The sequence below is a fragment of the Lepus europaeus genome, chromosome 5 (assembly GCF_033115175.1).
Source record: "Lepus europaeus isolate LE1 chromosome 5, mLepTim1.pri, whole genome shotgun sequence".
Lineage (NCBI taxonomy): Eukaryota > Metazoa > Chordata > Mammalia > Lagomorpha > Leporidae > Lepus > Lepus europaeus.
The window spans coordinates 131,672,910-131,691,036 of record NC_084831.1 but is presented as its reverse complement, the minus strand read 5'-3'; the positions used below and the strand labels follow the sequence as shown (position 1 = coordinate 131,691,036).

The 18,127-nt window shown below is 53.0% G+C and overlaps 1 protein-coding gene across 2 annotated transcripts in view; it reads left to right on the top strand.

Annotated features, from left to right (window-relative positions):
- Positions 1-822: 822 nt before the first annotated feature.
- FAM78B (family with sequence similarity 78 member B) overlaps positions 823-18,127 on the top strand; it is a 98,945-nt gene continuing 81,640 nt past the window's right edge. For both annotated transcript variants that reach the window (XR_009866029.1, XM_062193762.1), the window contains exon 1: positions 823-1,085. Coding sequence is in view for 1 of the 2 variants with exons in the window: in XM_062193762.1 (XP_062049746.1) it covers positions 823-1,085 (263 nt within the window). In the remaining variant the exon portion in view is untranslated. The remainder of the gene's footprint in view (positions 1,086-18,127) is intronic.

The window sequence follows — 18,127 nt, the reverse complement described above, 5'->3', positions numbered from 1 at the left end:
CGGACGGCAGCCGGAGAGGGACAAAACTCATGGCGTACAGTCAGTCTCCTCCGCGGAGCACGTCCGGGGCAGCCCCAGCCCGTGGGGCTCTCCAGCCCCGGCCGCAGCCCCCCGGCGCCCCGCAGGCTCCGCCGGCCGCCGGCCGGAGGGGCGAAGGCGCAGTCCAGCTGCAGGGCGGGGCCGGCGGGAGCGCGGGGCCGGCCGCCGCCGCCGCCGTTGCCTCCGCCTGCCGCGCGGGCCGCCCGCTCGCCCGCCGCTGGGTGCGCTGCACACGGGGGGCAGCCGCGGTGCAGAGGTTCATGCAGCAGCGGCGGCGGCGGCGGCGGCGGTTGCTGCTGCTGCTGCCGCCGCGGAGGCAGACAAACCGGGCGCTGCCGCCGCCGCCCTCCCCCGGCTCCATGCCGCCGCCTCCACCTCCTCCTCCTCCTCCTCCTCCTCCTCTCCGGCGAGGGGCGGGGGGCTCCGGCCCGGGGTGGGCAGCACTCCTCGCAGCGCCGCTCCCCTCCCTGCCCTCCGCCTGGGCGCGGGAGCTGGCGAGGGCGCCCGCCGCCTCCTAGGGGCGCACGCTCCGCGCGCCCTGCCCGAGCGAGGGGGCGGGCGTGGGCGGGCGTCGGGGCAGCTGGGACCCAGTGCGGCGGTCAGAGCAGGGGGCTTCCCCGGAGAATGCCCGGCGGCGGCTGCTCCCCGCTCCCGGGTGCGAGCTGAGCCGGACCGCGAGCGAGCGAGCGGCGCGGCGCCATGCGGGCCTGACGGGCGCCCCCGGCTGCCCGCGCGGGCCCCCGCGCTGCCCCGCGCCGCGGCGCGCCGGCGCCGGGCGGCAGGATGGGCTGTATCCAAAGCATCGCCTGCAAGGCGCGGATCCGGCGCGAGAACATCGTGGTGTACGATGTGTGCGCCACCATCGACCAGTGTCCCACGCGCATCGAGGAGACCTCGCCCATCGTCCTGCGCTACAAGACTCCCTACTTCAAAGCCTCGGCCCGCGTGGTCATGCCCCCCATCCCCCGCCACGAGACCTGGGTGGTGGGCTGGATCCAGGCGTGCAACCAGATGGAGTTCTTCAACACCTACAGCGACCTGGGCATGTAAGCGACCGGCTGCGCGGCGCCCGGTGGGGTCCCGGCCCCCGCCCCGCTCCTTCCCCGCACGGTCCCCGTCCTCTTTCTAAATATCCCTCCCGACTCCCCACCTCCGCCCCCCGCCTCCCTGCGCTTTGTTTCATTGACAGGGCGGGTGTGGGGAGGCTCCTCACGGGGGCATTTTCTCGTGGTTTGCTTCTGACTTCCCAGACGCGCGAGGAGGACGGTGCGGGGCTGGAGAGGCGGAGGTCGGGGTGACTGGGAGTTTCAGGGCCCGGTCTGGTGTTTGGGGGGCTCCCTTGGAAGAGTTTGGGGGGCACCATAGGGAGGGGAGTGGCGCGCAGTGCCGGGGGCGCATGGGCTGTGCCGCGCGTCCTTTGGAGAAAGCGGAGCAGGCTTGGATGGGAAGGTCCCGGGCGTCCGAACAGGAGTTGGTGGTTCTGCCCTTGCCGCCTCTCGGCTGTCGGATTCGAGCCCTAGTGCCCAAGCAGCCTGTCTAGAACAGCAAGCCCGGCAGAGCCGTCTGTGCGCCGCGACCTCGGGCCACGGTCTGGGGCGGTGGGCAGCTGGAAGGCACCCGGCGCGTTCGGACAGAGCAGGGCTGATGGCCTTGTGCGAGTCGCTTCCGGCTGGCGCGGCGCGGGGTGCTCCTGGTGCGCCAGGAAAGAATAGGTCTCTGGCTGTCTAGGGTCTTTACTTTCCGAAACTTTCCTAATTGCGCCCCTGGAAGGGATTCTCCGGCGCCCACCACCGAATCCTGCCGGCGAGCTGGGAGCTCTCCAACTTCTTTCAGCAGCGCCGGTTGGTGCGCGCCGGGCTGGGCGGCTGCGGTGGAGACCCAGGATCGCTGCGGCTTCTTCGGCCGCCAGGGGCCGACAGCCGGCCCGGGATCCGCAGGCTGCGGGCAGTCTCGTCCCAGACTTTTTAATTTACCATTTCCTAACTCCCTGCCCGCCTCAGTTGGGAACTAGACTCGAGGCAGTTGGCAACTGCAGTGGCTCGCGGGTCTGGGGCCTGCTTTCTGCCTGCTGTTAACAGTGTAGATCTAGAACACCCGAATTAGCCTGTAGCCTAGAGGGAAACCCTTTTTTTTTTTTTTTTTTTTTTTTTTTCTGAAAATTCAACCTCATTTCACTTATTAATCGAAAACTCTACAGCTCCCTAGGTTCACCTATTTAATATGGATATGGGATGGGGGAGTACTCGTTTTAAAAGGTCAGACCATCTTTTCAGCAGGCGCTGGCAGGGTTTTTATTGCACTCTGAGAGCAAGGAAGTTAACACTAGTCAGAAGCGCTAAAAGGAATTTTGACAGGTCGTTTTGTTTCCTTTTTTTCCTCCCAAGGAGTTTGCACTTTTCTCTTTAAGCCTAAAAGCTCAGTGCTGGAGAAAGCTCTTTTCCTGGTGAACAAATGTGAATCCGAGCTTGCACACTGTAAGACAGTGAGATGTGAGCCATGGGGGACATATTATTTTGGGTGAATCATGCCACTGAAAAACAGACACAGCCTCCAAAGAAGGATTAGATTCGAACCCATGCATAAGACCACCCACCCTTTCCAGCCAGGCCAGAGAAAGCCACCTACACACACCAGGCAAGGGCCCTCTCTTTCTCATGCCTTTAGCCTCACCTTGATGACAGTGGGTAATGTTGATGGAAGACGCCAGCTGCCCTCCATGGGATGAGAGGCCAAGCAAAACTATTGCAAAGGCAGCCTCACTCTTCCCAAGACTATACTGTGGGGCCCTTTGTTGCCTATGAGGTTTTATAAATCAGTAAATAAAGAGCAAGTAAGTCGGTCTTTCCATAGAACGTGTTCTACTTCTGAAGAAGTTGATTTCAGATACAGATGTGCTAGTTGAACTTCCTTGGGCTCTGTAAGAGGGTGCGCCCACCCTGGAGCTCACTTAACGGGGCTTGAATCAGTGACAGCTATTCCCTGGCCATTTTTCCGCCAAATTCTCACATTTGGATTTGTACAGTTTGTTCCCTTTTTAACTGTAACTTTCAGTATTTCAGGGTTCTGAGTTTTGGTGTTGATGCAGGGAAGCAAAAATACCACCCAAGAAATTATAAAACCTATTATTAGAGATCCGTGTCCAGAGCCCGTCTGCCTCTTCATGGTTGCAATAATTGCTGCGTGTTTAAGGCCACTTTGGAGCCCAGATTTTATTGAACCAATTTCCACAAAATGTTTATGCCCTGAAAACTAGGCCAATGTAAACTTTTTAATGGAAGCTCATATTGCATGAACGCTGGTGCCATCTTTAGTTATTATGCCTGCTTTCCCTGGTACCTTGAGTGGAGAAAACACTACAGGCTGAATTTTCAGTCCTGTGCAGTGTTCTGTCACATGAATCATGATGTGGCAAAGAGGTTTGAGTTAGAAAGCTGCCTTCTCAATAGTTTTTTTTAAAAGACTGTGCAAGAGGAAACCCACAGCTTGAGATGGGAAGAGTATCTACAAGGTTGAAAGAAAACACAGGCTTTGTGGTTTCAATTTTAAACATTTGCAAGAAGGGCTCAGGTTCTAAAAGAACATTTGAGATATTTGCTGGCCATCATGGCCAGAGCTTCATTTTAACTTGAGCTCAAGTGATGTGGCACTTCCTCAGCTGAGTCTGGAAAGTAGTCTGACGAGTACATGTGGCACCTGTGTATTTCTCATCCGGCCCTGGCAAGTCCTGCTGGTGTTGAGCAGGCTGCCACAAATCTTCATCCTTCACGGGGAAGGGCTCCTTGGCTCATCTCAGTCAACCCAGCAATAAACAAATATTTACCAAGTTCCACTGATAATACAGGCATCAGCAGAGAAGACAAAGAAATAGGCAGGCAGCCCACTGCCCCCCCGTGTAGGGGGAATGGACACATGCAAAGAAAACCAAGGTTTCCCAGAAGTATGGGAGAAGCTGCTGACAGAGGTGAGGGACGGGATAGGGTTTTCTTTAAAATATATATATATATTTATTTGAAAGGAAGAGTTACAGAGAGAGGAAGAAGTGAACTCATATAGAGAGACATGGATCTTCCACCTGCTGTTTCACTCCCCAAATGGCAGCAATGGCTGGGGCTGAGCTAGGCCAAAGTCAGGAGCCTAGAACTCCTTCTGGGTCTCCCATGTGGGTACAGGGGCCCAAGCACTTAGGCCATCTTCCCGCTGCTTTCTCAAGCACATTAGCAGGGAGCTGGATGGAAAGCGGAGCATCTGGGATTTGAACCTGCACCCATATGGGATGCAAGCATGGCAGGCAACAGCGTGATACTATGAACCACAATGCTGGCCCCATGAGTGGGTTTTCTAGGAGTGAAAGGCCTCAAGCTGGGCTCTAAGGGGCGGATAATAATCAGCTAGATGAGAACAGGGGACTCATTGCAAAGGGGAAGAAGTCGCCCACGGGGCGAGGGGGTTGCTAAAGCGGCATCCGTAGGCTGGAGGGGCACCAGGTCAAGGCCTTTCCTACTCTGAGCCCAGGGGCGTGGTCTTCTAGAGCTGTAAGGGTGGTCAGCCCAGGGTTGGGGGGGGGGAGCCATCTCAACTGCCCTCCGAGAACTCTGGCCTGGAGGAACCCTGGGACAGTCATAGCTCTGTGCACTTCCCTCAGGAGCCAACTCCTGCCCATCTCTGTTGACTCTGTTGACTCCACCCACCCACCTTTTTGCCTTTTTGCTTCAATCCCAGTGGGTCTCTGTTTGGAGACTGCTCTTCTGCTGTTCATGTGTTGCCAAATCCAGCAGCCACTTTCAAAGCTATCTTTTCTGCATGATTCCATGTAGTGGATAGCTTTCTCTCTGTCTTGTAGCATACCCTCATTGTAGCTTCCATGCTATTTTCCCATCTATTCCTCTGTTTCTGTATCACCACGGAAGGCAGTCTAGCAAGATGTATTCCTTTGGATTCCATCCTCTCGCTTGGTAATTCTGTTCATTGCAATGGCAGGAGGTGCTCTCTGTGGTCAGCAGCCCTCTCCAGTCCAGCTGTGTCTGTGCAGTTTCCGTTTGGCCATCTGCTCAAGCGGTAACATCTGTGCATTGACATCTCCCCACATATCCAACATATCCAACCCGCCCACAGCCCCTACTGACCCCACCTCCAAGGTACATGGGTAAGCCAGGCACTGCTCTCCTACTTCCTCCGCTGGCATCTTCAGGACATGTCACCACCCACTACCACCTGCTCACGCACAGGATGTCTCACTGGACTTGCCACCTCCATTCTTGCCCTTCTTGCGATCTGTTTCCCACCCAGCAGCCAGAGTGACATATCAAAAGCACAGGCTGTAACTCCTTGTTTAACCCTTTTATGACTCTGTCACAGTGGGGATGCATTTCAAAAATGAGCTTCGTTTTGAAGGCCATGGTGGCTTTCTCCGGTTCTTCAAAGGAGCCACCTTTATCCCAGTTCAGAACCTTCCTAGATGCAGCTGCTGAGCTGAGATGCTCTTCCTGCCTGCCCTGTTCTACTTCATTCCTTCAAGTCTCAAGCCTTACCTCCTGAGAGAGGCACCTCTGCGTTCACCCTTTAAATTAGGGACCTCCTGTTCTTTTCCTTCATAATACCCTGTTCTTTTACTTGTTCCAGTTAATAATTGTTTAACTTCTGACTTGTTCCCTAGCCTATAAATTCCATGAAAGTAAGGCATTGTATCCGTTTCCTTTCCTCATAGTACCTGGCCCATAGCAGATGTTCAATAAACATTTGATGCAAAATAAATGATCCATTTTTCTAATCTCAGATAGTTTGTGTCCCCTTTAGCAGATCCTGCCTCTTCAAATGGGCTTCTCACATTAATGCCCAAGAGTTTGCTCATCACAAAGGTGCCTATGTGTTCTTTTGTTCTGCATTACCCCACCTGGTGGTCTCCTGTTGAGCCTACTGCATAGGGCTGTCACCTCCTTTGTCTCTCTGAAGCCTTGCTCTCAATCACCTACCTGCCACCTGCCGAACAACAGCATTCAATGCCAGACGTGACATAGAAACCTCGCAGCACTGTTCAGTGTGCATCACCAACTCATGCGCCCCAGGCTTTGTGGAGGAGCTGGCTTAAATACCTAGCCTCATGGTGCACGTTCCCCCAAGCTGGAGCTTCCCTTCTCTTTGTCAGATACGTGCTGCTGCCTGTCCAGTGTGACTTTACCGGGTGGCCCTCACTGGTCATGGAGATGCCTCCTTTGGGCCTTTCGCTCTTGAGAACGAGATCAGTCCATCTGCGCAGGGGCCTGAGGAGTCACCAGGCCACTTGAGCGGTACCCATCCCCACTTCCCAATTCATTCTTGGAGGGAGGTTCACCATCTGCAAGTAGCCAGGGCTGCTCCTCACCAGGAGCACTGGGGACCCTGGTCTAGAGCATCAGATGGGGGAAGCGGGATCCAATTCCTTTATGAAAGTCCTGAGTGCCCTTGAAGGGAGATGTCCTAACCCTGCTGCCTCTAATCTCCCCCATCTCTGCAAAAGAGGAGCAGCAGAGGATTAACTGTCTGTATCAGTGAGGCATTAAGCTCACTGGAGATAAAGCACAACTCCAGAGTTGAAGGGGGTTTGGAGGGATTAGGGAAAGAGGTAGAAGGAGAGAAACACATGGGGAGCTAACAAAATATGGCTAGTACAGCCTGGTGTGCTAATCTGCAGCTGCATAGGCCCTGGGTAGATTAAGGAAAGTAGGGCCAGGAGATGGGCAGCAAGAGCACGGGGCTATGGAGTATCAGTGACCTTGCCTGAGGCAGCCAGGCCTGCAGAGGGAGGAATCATGTTCCAGGTTAAGAATGAAGACTGGCAGTTGATTAAAGAGATTCAAAATATGGCATGGCGTGTGCAATCCCAGAAGCCCCCTTCCCCCTTATTTGTATGCATGCTGATCACATCTGACTTTCCCAACCATCCTGGGAGCTGGATGCTGTTACCATGCCCCACATACTAATAAGGAAACTGAGGCCCAGGCGATGTAGGTGACTCGCCTGGGGCCACCTATCTAGTAAGTGGCCGACCTGGGACTCTAAGCAATGCTTTTGACCTTTTGACCCTGTATCCTACCTTCCTGCACACTGCCACGACTTGACCTATGATGTGGACAGATGAGCCCTCCATTCATTGGAGCACTAAAAATCCTGATGCCCGTGGATATATCCTTTATCCAAAGCGCTTGAGAGCAGAAGTGTTTCAGATTTTGGATTTTGAAGTATTTGCATAAACATGAGGTATCTTGGGACCCGAGTCTAAGCACCCAATTCATTTATGCTTCATACACACCTTATACACATAGGCTGAAGGTAATTTCATACAACATTTTCAGTGCACCTGTGTTTTGACTACAACTCATCACATGAGGTCAAGTGTGGAATTTTCCACTTGTCATATCAAAAAGCTTCAGATTTGAGAGCATTTCAGATTTTGGATTACCTGATTGGGGATGCTCAATCTGTGACTGTGGCTGCTGTAGTCATCAACCAGAGGTACCCAGAGGCCCAGGGCAGGGGGTTATGTAGTTTCTTTCTTACGTCCTTCCCTTCCCTTAGCCACAGTGGTCCACAGAAGGGCCAGGATTACTGTTGTGTTAACACTACCTAGGCCTCAGAAAGTGGCTATGATTTACAAGTTGGATTAAAGAGAGATATGAAGAAGATCTCTGTACCAGTGCATTCAGAGGGAGGCAGAACCTGCATGGTGCCAGGGTTCCTAGAAGGGGTTGGAGCTTACACACTGAAGGCAGCAACACCCACATCACGGTGGAGTCACATGGCCAGTTGCCTCTCATTCTCACCAGTCCAAGTCTTTGCAGTTGTTAAGGATGGCTCCAGAACTGTGATTTTCAGAAGTTTTGCTACAGAGGGGAAGGATTGTGCCTATGCTGGGGGATCCCAGACATCCCCAGATGTCTGCTGAGTGTGGGAGATGCTGTTTGGAATGGAAAAGGGAGGAAATACCATCACTTAGAGGGTTGTGTGCTCAGCCCCGTGCCCTGTCCAACCACGATCTTCCTGAAATCTCACCCAGCAAAGGTTCAGGGTGGCTCTAGCACTAGCCCCAAGGCCTCACAGCCTGCAGCCAGCTGAGCCAAGAGTCAAGCCCACCTCCTCTGACTTGGCTGTGTCTAATAGACTGCCTCACCCCCCAGGAAGGAGGCACCCCGAACTCGCCCTGCAAAGTAATAGTAGTGGATCTGGCCATATTGTTTTTCTCTGGTCTATATAGTTATCTCCCCGGTCCTTTGGAAACTGAGGAAGTTCTCCGAATTCCCTTAAGTGAGCCTCATCAGATCCTCCCCTGCCCCCACTTGGTGAAGGCACTGGTAATTAGCTATGAGAGGACGGAGGCCCAGATGGCAGGGACAGGCTGCCACCTTGCTGAGGGTGCTGTCCCCAGCCCTTGGACCCCAGGCTGGCCAGTCTGGATGGCCGGTGTTAACCCTATGCCTCCACCTCCAGGAGCTTCCCCGTGGGCTATGCAGCAGCCATCCGCCTCAGCCAGATCCCGGATTTGGAGCTCTGGGCATGTGATTAGGATGAGGGGACCCCCAACTCCCATCAGCTTGTTGGATGTATCTCTGGGTAGGTGCCTGTTCCTGTTATCAAGGCCCCCTCAGGCTGCCACTTGATCCACGTGGACCCTGCTTCCTCATTAGGTTCTGGGCTACAAGCCAGTTGGAAGTGCTCAATGTGCCAGTTAAAGACCTAGCTGCAGGCTCCCCCACACAGGGGCTCAAGTCAGAAGACCTGGCCCCCAGTACCAGCTGTATGACCTTTGGCAGGCCCCTTGACAGTCTTTGTCTGTGTGTAAACTGGCAATGGTAGGATCTGCCCCATGTCCCAGGGAGCTAGGAACCCAGTGAGATGAGAAGAGGGGCAGGGTTCTTCACACCGCAGCGTGCTGTGTCCGTGGTGTTTGCTTGTCTGTTCCTGCAAGTAGTGGCAGCTCTGGGTCATCCATGAGCAGTAGGGAGGTTGTGGCTGTGGCCCTGCAACCTCACTGATCACAGAAGTGTGCAGGCTCTGGAGAGGATTCCTGACCGTTCAGCCACACACTGTGTCCCTGGCCAGCCTCATTCGGTCAGAGAGGAGCAAAGAAAGACCAGGACTATTTGTCACTTATACTCTGAGGAGGGCCACGGAGACCCCATCCCACCCCAGAAGTCTGCTCCCAGCTGTGCTCTCAGAGAGACTTAATATGGGAGTTCCTGGTCCTGGTTATGTCGCCTGCAGCTTAGCCACAACCCTGCAGGGACTGCCTGGCCTCTCCCAAGCCCTCCCTTGGACACAGCTTTGTCTGGGCTCTGATAAGAAGCTACCGGCCCACGCCAAGGACCCCAAGGCAGGACAGTACTAGGTGTGCAGCTGTGCTGTTCACTCTCAGGAAGGTTGTGACTTTTCCAGCTTGGCTGGACACATTAGACCAACACCTGAAATCATTTTGCCCCAAAACTCTGTTCAATGTACTTTATTTTTTTCTTTCCAAATCCCTTTCCCAATTTTGTTGCTTTGTAAGGGGATGATTAATCGCACAGTATTCGTGACGCATACATAGGGCAGCAGGCAATCCTGTTTTAGATAAGCAAAGCTGAGGCCCAGAGGGATGAAGTCCTGTGCTGAAGGTCGTCCTGGCAGGCACTGGGAAACTCGGGCCTGAGACCCAGGCCTCCCACCTCCTCCCCAAGCGCATGGCCAGCCAACCAGGGCGAGAGTTGGGGGTGGGAGAGGAGACATCCTGAGAGCCATGTACACTGGAGACCTCTGGGTCAGCCAGCATGTAGACACTTTAAGGGACAGCATTATGGCCTCTGAGAACGAGAGAGGGAAGACAGGGGCCTCTGCATGTGTTGAACAGGTACAAAGAAACTTTCAGGGTGTCAGACTGAAACGAAATAAATAAGGCCACATGCCATTCAATGCTTTAGCCGTGGGGTGACTGTGTCGGGCCTGCCCCCCGAAGCCTCTGGCTGGCTCCGGCTCCTGGGACCTGACCTTTCCCAGCTGGCTGGTGGCCTGTGTCTGGCTGAGGCACTCAGCGGCAGTCAGGCTAATGGGCAGTGGTAACTCAGTATCCTAGGGGCACAAGTGATAGGGTTTGGGGGGACAGGTTTTGGCAAGGCTGGGAGCTGCCAGAAACAGGAAGATTAGATGCTGCTTTGCCTTGGGCAGGGTGAGATTGGGGACAGGGATCCATGGGGAGGGAGAGGCTTGGAGGGAATCAGACGCCTGTCACAGAGCAGGATCTTCCTGGGCATCCCTGCTTCTGAGAGCCTCACTACTTACCGCCACCCAAAACGGCAGATTCAAGGCAGATTTTTTTTATTTGAAAGGCAGTTACAGAGACCTTCCATCCATTGTTTTACTCCCAAAATGGCTGTAAGTTTGAGGGCTGGGCCAAGCTGGAGCCAGGAACTCAGAACTCAATGTGCATCCCTCCTGTGGGTGGCAGGAGTCCACGCACTTGGGCCATTCTTCTGCTTCCCAGGTGCTTTAGCAGGGAGCTGGGTCAGAAGTGGAGCAGCCAAGACATGAATTGGCGCTCATGTGGGACCTTTAACCCATTGTTCTACCGTGCTGGCCCCCAGATTTTTTCTTTTGTTTATGACTGAACTGTTTGAGAATCTTCTTCAAACTTCCATGAACCATCATCACATTCTTAAGGGAGGGTGAAGACTTTGTGCCCCATGCCGAACCTCCAGCTCCTGTTGGAGAGGATAACTTTCTCGGCCTTTGGAACCCAGGAGCCCATGCTTTTCTGGGACTCCAGCACACCTTGCACGATGCCCAGGGATCTGCTTGCCATCTGACTCCCTCCAAAAAACATGAGCAACTTAGCTTAATGAGAATGACAACCAGTTGCTGAACACTTAACCAATGCCAAATGATTCCTGTGTTCTGTGAAGGAGGTACCACCGTGGCTTTCCTCGTTTTAGAGATGATAAGACTGAGGCCTGGAGAGTTGAGTGCCCTGCTCAGTGCTGGCCAGCTAGCTAGTGACAGAGCCAGATTCAGAAACCAGAAGAAACCGATACCAATCACTCTTTTTTTCCTAAGATTTCTATTTATTTATTTGACAGAGTTACAGACAGTGAGAGAGAGAGACAGAGAAAGGTCTTCCTTCCATTGGTTCACTCCCCAAATGGCCGCCACGGCCAGCACTGCGCTGATCCAAAGCCAGGAGCCAGGTGCCTTCCCCTGCTCTCCCACGCGGGTGCAGGGGCCCAAGCACTCATCCACTGCCCTCCCGGGCCACAGCAGAGAGCTGGACTGGAAGAGGAGCAACCGGGACTAGAACCCGGTGCCCCTATGGGATGCCGGTGCCGCAGGTGGAGGATTAACCAAGTGAGCCATGGCACCAGCCCGCCAATCACTCTTGAAGGCGTGTACTGCCTCCAAAGGGGTGAATGAAAGAATGAGCCAAGATGAATGGGCAAATGAATGAATAGAGACACTTTTGTCCTTGCTAAGGAGGTCTGGGAAACAAAGGGTTCAAGTCCAACCGCAAGGCCAGCTTCCTCGCCTCCCAGCTGCCGGATTCGCTCAGCTGCTCAGGATCTGATACTAATGAGACCAGGTCTTGGAATCAGACCCAAGGACCTGTCTCAGCACCTGAGTCCGTGCACCTGGCCCTTCCAGCTGCCTTGCAAGTGACTGTCCCAGATCCCAGTCACCGCAGGATGAGACTAGGGAAATAGCAAGGCAAAGAGAATCATCCAGCCCACTTGCTTACCTTACAGAAGATGATGCTGAAGCCTAGAGAGAGAGGCAGTGATACGGTGGTGTCAGGGAGAATCAGAATTCAGACCCCTATCCATCTGACTTTATAGCCACTGTTCTTCACCCCTGGGCCTCTGCCCATGGTCCACTCCATGCGTTGTTGACGCCAGCACCCTTAGCCTGTGAAGCAGGAATCAGGGTCACCACCACCTCCTCTCCCATGTCTGCCCCGCCCCCCTTGTGTGCTGAGGGTCCAGGTCTTTGGGCACAGATGGCTGCCTGCCCAAGAGAGGAAGCAGCACAGGTGCAAGAAGAACCTATTGTGGCAGCAGAGACAGACTCAGCAGCCCACGGGAAACCTGCACAGTGGCAGGAGCGGAGAGACCAGCCCGTTCCCTGCATCCATACACAGTGATTAGCAAGCAAGCAAGGAAGGGGTCTCCCCAGAGACACCCATCACAGACGGCAGGCAATGGGAGGGCTTAGCAGCCTGATGGAGAGGGATCCCTGTCCTCCCCCCTCCATGTACCCCACCCCACCCCCCCAGGCCCCCATGCTGAGGGCACGCAAGGGCCTCCTGGCCCCCTGCCCACTGTCAGGCAAGCTATCTTCATGGCTCCTGGCAGCTGCAGAAGAAACGAGATCCAAGTGGTGTCAAAGATGACAGATTGCGAGGGGGCCAGGGTTCCTCCCCTGACAGCAGGGCTCAGCTGGGAGGCCCCAGGGAGCACAACAGATGGGGGAAGTCTGAGAGGATATCCTAGCAGCCTGGAGCCTCTGGCTGTGCTGTGGCTTTCCATTTCACTGGCGCCTTGTTGTTGTGAATGAGGCATTTTAGCACAGGGGCCCAATCTCATTGTGCTGCATCGGCTTCTTCCTCTACGGGAGCTGGGGGTGGGGAGCAGGAGAGAACAGGTCCAGGCCACCCACAGCATGCTTTGCCTTGGTGGGATGTAAGCGGGGATGTGGAGGAAGGACCACAGAGGGGGATGATTTATTTATTTATTTATTTGAAAGGCAGAGTTACAGAGAGGCAGAGGCAGAGAGACAGAGAGAGGTCTTCCATCCGCTGGTTCACTCCCCAATTGGACACAATGGTCGGAGCTGGGCCGATCTGAAGCCAGGAGCAAGGAGCTTCTTCCAGGTCTCCCAAGTGGGTACAGGGCTCCAAACACTTGGGCCATCTTCTACTGCTTTTCCAGGCCATAGCAGAGAGCTGGATCAGAAGTGGAGCAGCCAGGACTCAAATTTGTACCTGTATGGGATGCCGGCACTGCAGGCAGCAGCTTTACTCGCTATGCCTCAACTCCGGCCCCGAGTCTGCACTTCTGAGCAGCCATCACTGCCACCTGTGCAGCTGACTCCAAGGCTGCTGTCTTTGTACCACTCCAGACAGCCTCTCATGAGGAAAGCTCTGGGAATCCATGGAGGCGTCAAGTGACCCATCTTCTCCCTTACAGAGACCTCATCTGGCCTGGCTTTCCCTCTTAAGATTTGCCCTGGGACCCAGTACTCCCTGGAGGAGGAAGTAGCCTCAGGTCTCGTGGTCTACATGGGCCCACATTGTTGCCTTCCCAAGTCCTGGGACTCAGGGCTCCTGAGTGAAGCCTGACTCTTCTGCATTTGTGACCAGGCCTCTGTGTGCCTTTGCTGAGATCTTCCGCTTGTACTGTGTGTGTGTCCATCCTGATGTCCACCCACCTGGCTGCTGAGCCTCAGGGTGGCCACTCTTTCTAGCTGCTGACGCCATCCCACGTGATCCAGCAGAGAACTGCAGGTCCCTGGCAAAAGGCAGCTCCCAGCCCCAGTTCTGGACCAGATCGTCCAACTTCTAAACATTCCTGATCTGCTTCCTTGCATGCTCGGAAGGAATGCACTTGTCTTATGTGCGTAAGATCAGCCGTGAAGGTTTTGCTGTGCAGATTCTGGATTCCTGGTAATTTTCATCTGCCTGATCTATCCGTGCTTGAGAAGGTCGGTTGCAGTTTCTCTCTGGGCTGGTGTGTTCGTGACAACTCCTGGAGTTCTTTCAGTTTTTTTCTTTGTGCTTTATGCGGCCGAACCTGCTTCCCTCTCCAGTGTTCGCTATTTTTGACCCCCCGGAGGTGTATTCTACACACTCAACCTTGCATTCAAGGGAAAATTTGTAATGCAGGGGTTTTTCAAAGTCCATTATGATGCGCTTACTACATTCTTCTGTTCCTCAATTATAGACGAAAGTAAGCTTTAATGGCTGTGTTTTCTGGTCTGAATCAGTGTGTTTCAGAGCACATTAGCTGTCCAGGTAAGGCTCTTGGACAAAAAGAACTGAGGTTGCTTAGCACTGCACCATTAGGGGTGGAGAGGAGAGCCAAGGCATGGCAAGGGTCTTGGGTCTAAATCCAAGGACAAGGGAGTCCAGCCACCTGTCCCACTGTGCACTGGGAGCCACCCACCGGGGCACTGTACTGCCACCACAGACTCAGTTTCTCTGAGGTGCTGTAAGGGGCTCTGCTGAATGACCATGGCGTTTGTGCACCCAGGCCTGGTTCTTAGCCATGACACACTGGAATATTCTGCCAGACCGGAAGCTGCATCCCTCAGAAGCCTCATGGCCCCCCTGAAGTACAGCCGTTGTGTCTTCCTGCAGCACAAGTCAGAAGTCGCTGGCTCCAAGTTTCCCCATACCTGGTCCCTAGCCTTATCCCTGAGGCTCATTTGCACTGGCATTTGGCTTCTGGAAGGCAGTAAGCTTGTCTGCTTCCTCTTCCAGATGGCTCTGAGAAGGACGGAGGGAGGAGGTGGGGTGGAGGGTACCAGGAGGTGAAGCATCTGCCATTTGGATGGTACAACCAGGGGCCCTCAGGAGGCATGCATGCCTAGCCATCATCCTGGCACGCAGCAGGACCATGGAGGAAGGGGTGGAACATGTATGGGATGCAGATCATTCATGGAGATTGGGACCCTGTAATCCTAGAATCTGGAGAAAAGGGTAGGCTAGAACACCAGCATTTACAAGGATGCTATCATGCGTGTGCCTTCTTTTGAGCTTCACCCTCGCTTCTAGAAATGACACTACTGTTCTCCATGGAACAGCTGAGAAAACCAAGGCTCAGTAAATTGAGCAGGTTACACAGGAAGCAGCCTCATGTGCCACTCAACCCTAAATTGATTGCTCTGTTGAGGTAGCTGATACTAGATTAAGAGAAAGTGGTAGAATTTTAGAAACTGAAAAGACCTGGGGATCCCAATCCAACTCTTTGCTTTGACAGATGAGATGTCAGATGTATGAGAGCCTAAAGGGGATTGCCCAAAATCCTATAAAAAGCGAAGAATCCCCAAATGACAGAGTATCTTCTAAAATGTAGCTGTCTGCATTTTGTATAGCATGTCAATTCAGTGAGTGTAATTTTGAATGCTTTTCATTTCCCTGATAAACCCAGTCTACAAAGGGCTGGTGATCTGCAGCAGTGACCCAACAGGCCATTGCCTTGGGAGGAGAGGATATCAGCCCCCACTGTCAATGGGCAGCATCGGTTGTCTGCTTTCTCATTTCTGTTTAGTTGTCATAGTTATCTGAGATACATCCTGCCCACCTGCCTGTCAGGTACCCCCTTTCCTAACAGAGCAGTGATTCATCACCCAGTAGGCACAAGATGAATATGAGGGTTTACACAAATTATATCTCATTGAAAGTGTATTCAGATTCATATTACAATGCTATTGTTCACGTAAAGAAACTGAGGCTCTTGAAGACCATGTAATTTACCCAAACTCACAGTACTAAAATCAAAACTTGACATCAACGTCAAGGAGTTCTACACCTGTGCCACGGACCACCATCAAGCATGCAGGGGCTTCACCTTTTCAAAGTGTAACATGAACCTCAGAGTAAGCAGGGCTTAAGAAAGCTGGGAACAGCAGGTAACCGGAACACCTCGAAGAATAGTACAAATGCAAAACTGTTTCAAACTACAACTGCACAAAAGGTATTTCAAGACTGATCTATGAGCAGGAAAATGCTCTGTAAAATTTATTATCAAAGAGTTGAGCTCTTCGAGTTAGCAGCTGTCCAGGAACACAGCTCACTTTGCATTCCTCTGAGGTTTCCTCCAGTGTGGACCCTGGCCTGGGAGCCTCAGCTGTGAAAGCTGAAACATTAGATTAACAGGGAGCAGGTACCACTGCAGAGAACAGCATCAGACTCTGCAGCCACCAGCCATGAAAATACTCACTGTCCTTAACTTCTCTTTAGCGGGAGGCAACATATTAAAAAAAATAAAAAGCTGGGACTCTGGAAACTCTGCCTCCCCACTTACTAGCTATGTGACTCCTGGCAGATTAGCTCATATCTCTGTGCCTCTACCCGCAAAGGCAGATAATAATTACACCTACTTCATGAAGTTGTTAGGATGATTAAATGGGTTAACATTTGGAGCAGGCATCTGACCTGGTGGTTAAGACAGCCACGTCTCACATCAGAGTACTGAGGACCAATATCTGGTTCTGGTTCCTAACTCCAGCTTCCTACTGATGCAGACCCTGGGAGGCAGTGGGTAATGGCTTAAGTAATTGGTTTCTGCTCCCCATGTGGAAGACCTGGACTGAGTTCCTGGTCTCCAGCTTCTACATCCAGTCCCAGCCATTGCAAGCATCTGGGGAGTGAAACAGCAGATGGAAGTTTCATGTTTCTTTCTTTCTCTCTTTGTCTCTCAAATAAATTAATTTTGAAGTTTCAGTGAATCGACAGGCCAGATCAGGTCAGACCAGGCATTGTTTTTGTTAAATGTTTAGGAAGTGGATAAGCATGAAACAGAATAGACTAATATTTATCAAATATTTGATATGGACCAGGAGCCATGCTAGGACGTTTTTCATACTGTGAAGAGAAACATGCTGGGGTTGTGTCAAAGCCTTTTCCACAGCTCAGTCAGCCAGCTGGTGTCTGTTCAGCACCCAGATGCTCCAACAGCATGACGCTGGGCCCCCCTGTGGGCTTCCTAGTCTGGGAGGTGCACCCAGAGCCAGGGAACCCGCCTGTAAGGACCACTTGGTGACACCAGCGGTCACCTTTCCATCCAGGCTTCTCCAGACAGAATTGTGCCAGTGCCCTAAAGTGTCCTTTCATGGTCTAACTTGATCATCGCTTGAACTTGGCTCACAAAGACTGTCTGGCCGGAGCCGGAAGCATCCGTGGGAGAACTTCACTGATTCCCTTCTAGGCATTGTTTTGTTTCAGCATTGCGCTTGCTTCTTATCTCTGAAAGCCACCGTGTTCCAGTGAGAGGTCAGCATTCGCCTCGACAGCCCCTGGGACTTTGCAGGCTGTACTCAGCACACAAACAACCAGTCTGTCCTGTCCTTGTGTCGAGCAAGCCTCTTGTCCCCGGTCCAGTGCTGTTCATACTAAGCCGCACATTGCTCTTTCCTAACCACTTCTCCTGCAGTGAAGGGCTTTCAGATCACCTCTTCCTACATCTGGGCTCTTCTGATCTGCAGCCAAGGGAGAACCAGACCCAAAACTTAAAGCCCTAGCATGAGGATTTCAGGAGCCCTGGCTTTGTATGTGTGTGCTTGGTGCCACGGGGACCGTACCTGCAAGGAGAGTGTGGTTCACTATCATAAACTGGTAAATTGAGCCTGAGAACCGATGGCTGGGGGAGGTGAAGGAGCGACCTAAAGCTTCCAAAAGGGGAAGTCCTGCCAGCCAGAGTGCAGTGAATGCCGGTGCTCCAGAGGCAGCCTCTACCACGCCGTTCCCTGACATCCAGTGTCTGTGTGTCTTGCTTTCCCATCCTCCTGGCCTGAGGTTTGGAATTTGAGGCCTGACTTAATGTGTGCCTGTTCTGTACTCTGAGCCTCCCTTGTCTAAGTCTTCTGAGTCCCTTCATAGCAGCCCCACGCCCTGCAGATAACTTTGCATCTTTGCCCTTGGCCTAGTAGAGCTGTGACCTTGGACTGCTTGTGGCTTGGTTACAGGTTTCAAAGATCTCCTACCACTGGTAAACAAGTGCCCATTCCCAGAGGCCGGTGCCATTCCTAACTACTCCACCATTGTTTTGTCAAACCTATTTTAAGCACCAGCACTGTGCTAGGCGCTGAGGGGCCATGAAAATCATTAAGTTTACTTTAGAAGTAGGAGAAAATGGCTCAGACAGTAACCTACATAAACAGAAAGCTTTGTGGGCTCAAATGCAATAAAATCCTGAGTTAAGAAGATAGAAATTAGCCCTTGGAATCACAAGCTTGTGCAACAAAACGATGGTGGCGGTACCTCGGAGGCATCAGTCCATTGAACTAATGGCCTGAAGCATCCCCTGAATTGTCCTTGGGGAAGATTCTGGACCTTCCAAGCCAAGTTAATAACAGCCATCCTTCACGCAGGCCATAG